Source organism: Myiozetetes cayanensis, unplaced genomic scaffold (genome assembly GCF_022539395.1).
Source record: "Myiozetetes cayanensis isolate MyiCay16 unplaced genomic scaffold, myiCay2020 scf9, whole genome shotgun sequence".
NCBI lineage: Eukaryota > Metazoa > Chordata > Aves > Passeriformes > Tyrannidae > Myiozetetes > Myiozetetes cayanensis.
In genome coordinates, this window is record NW_026088185.1 from 11,113,468 (window position 1) to 11,123,534 (window position 10,067).

General features: G+C 40.4%; 1 protein-coding gene across 7 annotated transcripts; it reads left to right on the forward strand.

The window, feature by feature from the left end:
- The first annotated feature begins 73 nt into the window (after positions 1–73).
- On the forward strand, positions 74–10,067 carry STRADB (STE20 related adaptor beta). 7 transcript variants are annotated; one of them, XM_050339499.1, is made up of 13 exons: positions 74–310; positions 1,085–1,129; positions 2,887–2,944; positions 3,285–3,365; positions 3,712–3,811; positions 4,438–4,559; positions 5,028–5,136; positions 5,647–5,770; positions 6,257–6,428; positions 6,800–6,904; positions 7,128–7,357; positions 7,898–7,940; positions 8,402–10,067. In XM_050339499.1, exons 3-13 carry the CDS (start codon positions 2,933–2,935, stop codon positions 8,552–8,554), a joined length of 1,251 nt encoding a protein of 416 aa, XP_050195456.1. In that variant the 5' UTR covers positions 74–310; positions 1,085–1,129; positions 2,887–2,932; the 3' UTR covers positions 8,555–10,067. The 7 variants fall into 7 exon arrangements, with proteins under 7 accessions (XP_050195456.1, XP_050195452.1, XP_050195455.1 ...); XM_050339498.1 differs by lacking the exon at positions 74–310 and adding an exon at positions 345–600; XM_050339495.1 differs by lacking the exon at positions 1,085–1,129.

A 10,067-nucleotide genomic window follows, 5' to 3' on the forward strand; every position in this document is an offset into this window, starting at 1 on the left:
GTGCGGGCGGCCCCCGCCCCTGGGCTCCGGGGGGCCGGGAGCGGGGCGGGGCTCGGGGCGGGCGGTGCGGCCGTCGCGCCAGCCCCCGGCCCTGACCTCAGGCGGCGGTAGGACCGGGCGCTGCTGCCCTGCGAGGCTCCGGCCGCGCCCTCAGCCCCGCTGCGAGGGGAGCCGGGCGAGCCGGGGAGAGAGAGCGGCGCACACCGAGCTCGGGAGGCGGCTGCGGGGCCGCCGCGCTGGCGGGAGCGCAGCCCCGTCCCGGCCGCCGCGGGAGGCCGGAGGGAGGCGGGGGCCCCGCGAGGAAGGCAAGGTACGAGCTTAGCGGAGCGAGTGAGGAGCTGCGGGGGAGCCTGCGGGGAGTCCTTCCGCGCGTCCCGGTGCTTTGTCACGGACGGATCGTTCCACAGGACCGGGAGCTGCCTCAGCCGCTCCAAACGCTGCAGTCCGAGCTGCGGCTCAGCGCCAGCAGAGCCCAGGAACGCGAGTTCGCGGTACCGGCTCTTCGGGCTCCGAAGCCTCCGCACTCCCCCAGCTCACGGGCACGGATTTCTGTGCTTCTTCCTGCCCTGCGCTGCTGGCTGCATTTGAAGCTTTGGCCAGGTTGGGATGAATGTGTCATTTTACCTGTGCGACGTTGTCACTCTCTGCAGTAAAAAAAGCAAAAAAAAATAATTCTGCGATACAGAAGGAAAAATGTGGAGACAGGGAAAAGGTTTATGTGGGGACATGATCCAAAACCATATTAAAAAATGGAAGCAATGTGAAACTACATAAGAAAAACAAAAAATAAAAATTTTGAAATTGTAATGTTATTTGAATAAATGTACATCATGGACGACTCTGTTGGCTGGCTATACGCCTTTGAAGTAAGTCTACAATAATTTGACTTTAGTATGTCATAGTTATTAACACTTGATTCTTCAGTTTAGCGTTTGTGGTTTCATTTTGCAAGCACCAGAATAAATTGCCTTGTATAACAGAAAGAGGCATCTCCTTTCCAGGTAGGAGAAGGATGCTGTGGCCATTACAGTGCTGGCCGGTATCTTGAAGCAACTGAATTCTTTTTTTTTTCACTCTGCTACAGGCTTCCTCAGTGAAGTTGGGCAAGCTAAACCCTGATCCTCTGAAGGTACCCAGTACCTACTAAGGATCTCCTTTCGTCTCCATTTGGAATATTTAATAAGGAATTACAGTATTTCTTCAAGCAAATTTTTGGGGCAAAAATATTAAGGATTATGAGTGGCTTGGATATTTGGCACTGAATAGAGTGGGGGCTTGTCAGTTTTTCAAGAGTGTTGCCTTGATTAAGTAGCATACATAATTTAAATGCGGGCTATACTCAAGCTTAGCTCCTTAATAAACTGAATGATCATTTCTGATATCATATACATAGGACTTCACCTTTTTAAAGTTAACCGCCATGCAAAAATTGCATGTTAACATGGAACTACGTCTTACAGCTGACTTTTTATCAGCCACCAAGTACGATTCCTACTGGGGGCTGGAAAGCTGCCTGTCAGAAAAGGACCTGGGGTGCTATTTGACAGCTGGCTGAATATGAGCCAGCAGTGTGCCCACATGGCCAAGGCCAATGGTATCCTGGCTTGTGTCAGCAGTATCAGTCCGGGAGCAAGAGCAGGGAAGTGACTGTCCCTCTGTACTTGGCACCAGTCAGGTGAGGCCGCATCTCAAGTACTGTGTTCAGTTTTGAGCCCCTAACAAGAAGAAAGACGTTGAGGCACTGGAGGGTGTCCAGAGAAGGGCAACAGAGCTGGTGAAGGGTCTGGAGCACAGGTATTATAAGGAGTAGCTGAAGGAGTTGGATTTGTTTAGCCTGGAGAAGAGGAAGCTCGGGGAGGGCCTTCTCACTCTAAAACTACCTGGAAGGAGGTTATAGCGAGGTGGGAGTTGGCCTCTTCCCCCAGCTAACAAGTGATAGAATGACAGTAAATAGCCTCAAGTTGCACCAGGGGAGGTTTAGATGGATCTTAGGAAAGTTTTCTTCACTGAAAGGATTGTCAAGCATTGGAACAGGCTGTCCAGGGAAGTGGTAGAGTCATCGTCCCTGGTAGCGTTAAAAAACATGTAGATGTGGTGCTTGGGGACATGGTTTAGTGGTGGGCCTGGCCTTGTTGGGTTAATGATTGGACTCTGATCTTTGAGGTCTTTTCAAACTTCAGTGATTTTACTGTTGAAGACTTGCTTATAGCTAAAGTAAATTAGCTTGGATACACTTCTTAGACATCTCTCTCACTGCCTAAGCTTTCAGAGCATCAGACATAAATAAGTCAGTTGGAGGACTTTTAGAGTGGCTACTGGAATCTGTGAGGGAGTTTGCCTAAGTAAAGTGGCAACTATTGGAGTTGCTTCCCCTCCTTTTTTTTTTTTTTTTTTTAACTGAAATCCCTTACAGTAGTATTTCCTCTCTCACTTGTGAAATGTGAACTGCAATTGCTTCTGCCTTGCTTTTTTTGTGAGCTAGTTCAGCTGCACAGAGCTGAGATCTGACTAGCACAGCTCTGTGCCTTTAAAATGAGACTGGTTTCTTTTCCTACAAACTGCCAGGGATTAATGAATCCATTCTTTTTTACTTTCTGCACTTGGTCAGTTAACTTACAATTAAATTGTTTGTTCAGAGGTGGCAATAAAATTTCTAAACCCATAAATTAAAAGGGAAACCTTGAGTTGACATGTGTAGTCATCAGTGGGGAGTTTGAAATAGATATGCTGCTTGAAGGCACTTTAGAAGCAGGTTTTCCGAGAGCTGGAGTTCTGGGGGTTTGTGTGGGTGTTAAGTGACAGGAATGCCTCGCAGTTGTAATTAAGGAGATTTATGTTTATCACTGGTTTATGTATTATCTTACATTGCTACTTTATTCTTTTTAGGCTAAATGGATGTATATGACTTTTCCCCTGATCTTAAAGCGGTTCCATGTCTTGTTTGGTAAGTTTGTCTTTAAAAATTGTGGCTGTTGTACCTTGTTACCCAGTTATAGCTTACTATGATAAGTTCTGGTGAAATGTCTTGGTTGAGGGGATTTCCACAGTGCTGAGATGTTTAAACTTTGCTGTATCAGCTTTCAGTGAAGGAAACTGTTTAGTAACTCCTCTTCTACCATGTATGTGCTTTATGCTGTCCCTAAACCTCTTGCTTGACTGACTTGTAGCAGAAGACTTTCTGAACTCCTGCTTATAGGGGCTACTTTTTTATCTTTTCCCACTTTTTCACCATGTTTAATAAATTGCAGCAACTTCACAAACATTCACTTGTTTCTGTTCCCAAGGACTGTTCCTGTATTCTACGTACGCCCGTTGAATCAATCAGACCAGAAGAGCTATCTCAGAGCAGCATCCATGAATGCCTGGTAAGAAGAAACTTCAACTGCCAAGGTTAAATACAGAGCTGGTACATATTAAAAATAACCTCATTAGGGAGTATTTCTTAAACTGTTAACAGCAAAAATAACCAAAGTACTTCAGGGCTTCCACTTTGGAAGAAGACCATAGGAAACTTAGTGCTAATCTTGTGCCAGTTTAAAAACAAACATGGGCACAAAAAATCTGTAACTCATAAAACTAAGTCTCAGTAATGGTAAAAGCATCAACTTGAATGTTCTGATTTGAGTACTAATGGTATTTCTGCATTAATTTTAAACATAAATGATTAAAAATTGCATAGTCATTTTGAGAACTGTTTTTTCTCACTGTCAGGCTGATTCTGATCTAGCCTGGATTCCCCCATCTACAGGAAGGCATGAAATGGTATTTTGCTCTTCTAATGTCTCTCATTATGAACTCCAGCTGGAAATAGGTAACATAAGTGTACCTTAAAATGTTTCTTCTTCCTGCTAAGCGATAGTTTATTGCTCACTACAGTAAATATTAAATTTGGAAAATACAGAACTATTCTTTTGTATCCTTAGTTAAAAAAAGTGCCCAGAGCATTGCTCATGTTTCAGTAATCACTTATTTCAAGATATAAGACAAATCAACAATTACCTGAAATTTTCTCTTGATGTTTGTGTATGTGCATGTCAGTTTTCTAAATCTGTGGTATGTGACAATAATACAGCATTAAGTACATCGTGTCTTGTGAGACTTGGCTACCCAAGGTGATTGTTCTAAGGAAAACTGCCTTGAATCCTATTGTGCATGCACATGTTTCTGTGAATATGCATGTGTTGGTCATTTAGATGTATAAGTGATATTGACAAATATTTAAACACTTCTAGTTGTTCTCAAAATAGCAGAGCCGTGCTTCAGCATGCTTCAGTTGGCTGCAATTAATTTTGCAACTACTGAAGTTCTTGACATTCTTAAAGAAAAGTCATGTTGCTATCAATTGTATTTTTAGAACTGGAAAATTATCTCTATGAAGGAAATGATGTGATGGATCATTATATTTTCCAATGTTAAGGTAGCCACTTCTGGTTTCAGGAAGGAGGTTCAACAATTTAACTTCAGTCTACCTTGCACGGCATACACCTACAGACATGCAAGTTGCTGTAAGGATCACAGACCTAGAAAATTGCTCTGAAGAGCATTTGAAAGCCTTACAGGTAAAGCAACAGCATTTCTGCACAAACCTGATGGAGACAGTGATGAATACGTATGAGGTTACTGAACAGAGGTAGCCTTTGTTTGTACTGAGTCATTTCAGTCAAGATTTTACTCCAAAGGGGTAGAATATAATTAACACAAGGCATGTGTAAATTTGAGAGTTGCTTTCTGAAGAAAACAGTTGACAAGTGTTTTAGAAATACTTCCGTAATTGTATAGCGTCTTATTTGAAACATGCTCTGTACTCTGTAGTTAACACCAAAAATCTGGACTATGAACAAACTAGATTTACTTCAGACAAATGCAACTATGGGCAAGTTACTCACATTTCTGTTGCAGGCTATGCACATCACCCACAGTCTTGTATAAACGCACACAGGAAACTGTTCTTTCTACTGATGTAGTTAATGCTCTTCATAAGACTGCTGTCTTGTGGTTAACACATCCACTTTCATTTAATTCCATAGAATGAGGTGGTTTTATCCCACTTTTTCCAGCATCCCAACATAATGACGTTTTGGACAGTATTTACAGCTGGTAGCTGGCTTTGGGTCATCTCCCCATTCATGGCCTATGGTAAGAACTGTTAACTGCAATTCTGGAGTAGGAAAAAGGGCTGGTACAAATTGGACCACATGGTCCAGGAGAGGTTTTTCTTTAAGAATCTCCTGTCTTGTAGAAAAAACACTTTCCCAAACCACTTGTTTAGAGAAGACTGCTGTACATAATCTTTCTCCCCAGTGAAGACTGGTATTGAAACTGCATTAAATTCCACTTAGTCCTAGCACCCACCATAAGAGGAATGGTAACTGGGAGATGTATTTGACTTTATGCAACTGATTTTTGACAACAGAAAACCTATCTAGATGGAATACAGGTTGGGCATAGACTTTCAGTTAACAGAAGCATGATGTGAGTGTGATCTTTGCCTGGATCAGTTCCATCCATGTAATAACTGTTCTTGATGTACCATGGTCAATATAAAGATGAGAATGCCGCTCTTGATGAATGTATGTAATAAAGCAAGCATAGACAAGTAATTTAACAAGACTTGTTAGGCTTAGCTAGTTTTTTTTTCACTTTCAGGTTCAGCTGGACACCTGCTGAAGACTTACTTTCCTGAAGGAATGAGTGAAGCTCTGATAGGGAACATTCTGTTTGGTGCAATCAGAGGATTAAATTACATGCACCAGAACGGATATATTCACAGGTAGGAAAATGATAATAGGTAAGAATCAGATTACAGCATCTCAGCTTAAGGATTGTCTCCTTCCTTTTTCTATACACCTTCTTGTGTCAGACAGCATAGAAGTATTTTTTTTTCAATACAGCAGAACCAAGTTTGTAAAAGCTTAAGAGGAGCTGTATTCATACATTATTTCAAGCCAGTTGTTACAGGGATAATAGATCTGCCTGGCTTTGTCTCTTTGAAGCAAGAACAGAACCAGGGTTGTAGAATGGGCTTCCTTAGTTTACACCCTTTGCAGGCCCTTCTCCAGTTTCTGGTGCTTTTTTTTCTGATCATCTCTCCTCTCTCTTGGGACTGTATTAAAAAGACAACTCATACTGAGTGAAGGACTTCCATGAAAGTAATCTGCTAAATAGAACTGCATGGTAAGATCTCACTGTAAGTTTATGAGATATGTAAGCCTTTGTACTCTAGTAGTGCTTTGAGTAATTCTTATTTATGTTACAGGAATATTAAAGCTAGCCACATTCTGATTTCAAAGGATGGGCTGGTTTCTCTCTCTGGTCTAAACAACCTCTACAGTTTAGTTAACAATGGGCAAAAGTCAAAGGTGGTGTATGATTTCCCCCAGTTTAGTACATCCGTGCTTCCTTGGCTGAGTCCTGAACTACTGAGACAGGTTGGTGTAACACTTAATTTTTCCTCTTCAGCGTTAGTGGCAGTACTCCTAACTTAAGTCTGTTTGTAGAAGTGCAGTTGAAGATGTTGATCTGAAAGCTTTAAAACTACAATATGTACTGAATTTTTAATTCTCCTAAAGAGAACCAGTTTTAAAGCTGAAAAAGGTGATGCTGTACTAAGTCTCTTTACCTGACCTTCCTGGAAACTACAGCCATCAGATTCCTAACAAAGCCTGACGTTTCCCAATTTGATTGTTTTGACACTGTGTAAATTACAGGATATTAGAATCTTGTCTTGAAACAGACACTTGTATTTTTGTTGGCCCCACTCAGTGGCATCAGTGATCAGTAGTGTTTCTTTCTGTCACAGGATTTGTCTGGGTATAATATGAAGTCTGACATTTACAGTGTGGGAATTACAGCCTGTGAATTAGCCAATGGACACGTTCCATTTCAGGATATGCCTCGCACTCAGGTATGACGCTAAACTCTTATTTCTACTTCAAAACATGCTGAGCACTTTTTTTGGCTTTACTGAGAGAAACCAATGCCATTACTGTTGAAGTAGTGGCTGCTTTTTTTTTACTTCAACTCTGCATGCTTCTTTCTAGAACAAATAACCCTTCCATTCCTGAAGTTTTACAGCTTAGCCTGAATAGCTCTTGTTGAACTCTCATACTGCTATTCCTTCCTACTAGATGCTGCTGCAAAAGCTGAAAGGTCCCACATACTATCCTTGGGATATAAATACCTTTCCCCGGGGGGAATCCAGGATGAAGAATTCCCGATCGGGGGTTGATTCTGGAATTGGTGAGAGCATGACACACACAATGACCAGTGAAAGACTACAAATTCCCTTTTCCAAAACATTTTCACCTGCTTTCCACAACTTGGTAGAACTTTGCTTGCAACAGGACCCTGAGAAAAGGTAATCTTCTGGTGAAAACTAATATTTTGTCACTTCAATCTAAGACCAAGGCTGTTCAAGTCAGAATTTCAGACCAGACGTACTGTGTAAAACAATTCACTTATGTTTGGTTTTGTAATTTAAGAATTATCTTGTCTGATAAAGGAACCATGCTTTAAAGTCATTTGACCCCTGAATTTCTTGCAATATGAACGTTTTTTTTAAAATGTAAAATTAATTTTCAAACACGCACTTTGTCTAAGAAAAAAAGCAGAAATCTGAAATATCCATTTTCAATCCTATGTCTCTTTTGAATGAGGCATTAAATTCCTTGTTAAACAGAAATGTGAAAAAGCCTTTAAAAATAGATTTCTTCAGTAGTGCTTTCACTATAAATTGAGACATAGTATGTAGGATTTATGTACTTCCTTTCTCATTCTTCACATTTGTCCTGTGGATGAAAAACCACAGGGTTTAAATTGACTTGTCAGTCTGGCCCATTTCCCAAAAGCAGTGTTTTACTTTCCAAAACTTAATTATATTGTTCATTTTATGATTCAGGCCTTCAGCAAGCAGTTTGCTTTCGCATACGTTCTTCAAACAGGTGAGTTTACTACATTTTGTAAAATGACACAGCTATAACCTAAATAAACCACAGAAAGAGTTGGATTACAAAATAATTAAGTTACCTGGAGCCAAAAAGCATCCTGTAACAGCATACCTGTTTCAGACTTCTTTTTTTTTAACAAAATGGTATTGATAGAGTATAGGAGGCATAAGAGTAATCCATTTCCCCTTTGATAACGTTGGTTTAACTAAAGTCAGTCTAACTGATAAGAATAATGGTTAATATTCTTAATTTAAATCAGAACTGCAAAGCTAATTTGTCTTGAAAGACTAATTCAACTCACTCTAGAGTGAGGAAAGTGAAACCTTGCATCCTGTTATGTTCAGTGTTGTAACATGCAAAAACATGGCTCTGATTTCACATGCTTCTGATGAAGTCACTTGCAAGGTTATGGAGACTTTTATGTGCAGCCCTGTTTTAACTTTTTTTCTTTCTAGATAAAAGAACAAACACAGAATTCACTACTGTCTCTATTGCCACCTCCTATTCAAAATAACAGATCAGAGTTCTTGACACTGCCCTCAACAGCAGTTGGGACTGGACTTGGACATATTACTGCAAATCAAGATGATACAGACTGGGAATTCTAAATAAATACCAAACAATCATACCTCTCCTGTGCTTCAGAGAAGGAAAATGTGATTTGTATTTGCTGCTTTAGTTTGTATGGTTAAAATAGACAAGGTATACTTGAACATGCCCTGAAGTGGCCAAATGTCATTAACTCCCTCTGTGGGCATCATGAAGTGCAGCGTGCCTCACTCTCTGGCTGTAAGGAGAACTGCATAGACAGAGAATGGCTGAATGCTTTCAAACCTCCCTCTTTCAAAGTATTTCTCAACAAGAGAGTTCCTGCTGTAATCTTACTCTGTACTGTATTTTCAGCTCATCTTGCTGCAGTCCACTTGCCTTTCTGAATCCAGGCTTGGGTATTGTCTGTGATCTTACTTAAACCATCTATTTGTCTTTCCATTATGACTCAAATCATTTAGCGAGCAGAAATCCTCCACTTCCAAGCTGAAATTTGAGACTGTACAAATTAGTTGATTATGTGAATAAATGTTTGTCTCCTAAAAGACATTTTTTCTGACTTGACATGCTGTCATAGTTGCCAGAAGTTAGCTATGCATCATTTTTTATGCAGTTTTAATACCGCATGTTTCCCAAAGAAGTTAAGCTGCTTGGAAGTGTGACTCATGTTCTTGCATTTGTCTATATTCTTAGTACAAATCTGTGCTTTTGCATCTCCATTTATTGTTGTGTCATTTTAGCAGTTAATCTGAGGACTTCTTACTATGCAAAGTCAGTCTCAAGTTATATCAGGTACGGGTTAATTTTGAAGAATCAAATAAAGTTACTGTACATATTTTTATTTATACTGTATTCCTGTTCAGCACCAGAATTTACCAGAACTTAACACTGTTGTCTTAGAAGAACAGGCAACATGCATTAAGCTTCACTGGCACTGCTGCTGGCAAACAAGCCTCTTCTACAAGGCACAGTTAAATTCCCTTGGACAGATTCAGCCATAATAAGCACCTAATATCCCCAAGGATCCTAATGATTTATCTGTTCTAAGTCAGATGAAAAGCTGTCTTTTTTTTCCTACAATTCAGTAACTTCTAATCTCTCACACTGTACCAGGCAACTCAAACTGAACAAAAGCAGGTTTCTTTTTTTTAAAAAAGCTGCATGTTCTCATTATGTTGTAGCAAAGGTTGTGTCCCAAAGCCACCGGTATTTTACTGACGGAAGTTATGACTGTAGTAAAAAAGCATAAATAGATATCGAATGGATATATTTTAGATTTTCAGCATAAACAACATTCCACATTAAGTCTCCAAGCCTTCCATAGGTGAGTTGGTCTGTACCACTGTTTTGCCACCAGCTTTGCCTCAAGGCCTTGAAGGCCAAATGACCAATATGCAAATGTGAGAGACATAACATTCTAATTGACTACATAAAAGTAATAACAAACATAAAAGTAATAACAAATAACTTGAGTCTACTCATTATGCTGTGAAGAGAGCTCTATATTTCTAAAACTAACACATGAAACTTAAGATTAAAAACCTGTCAATAAACTTACCTTATCTGCCTCCA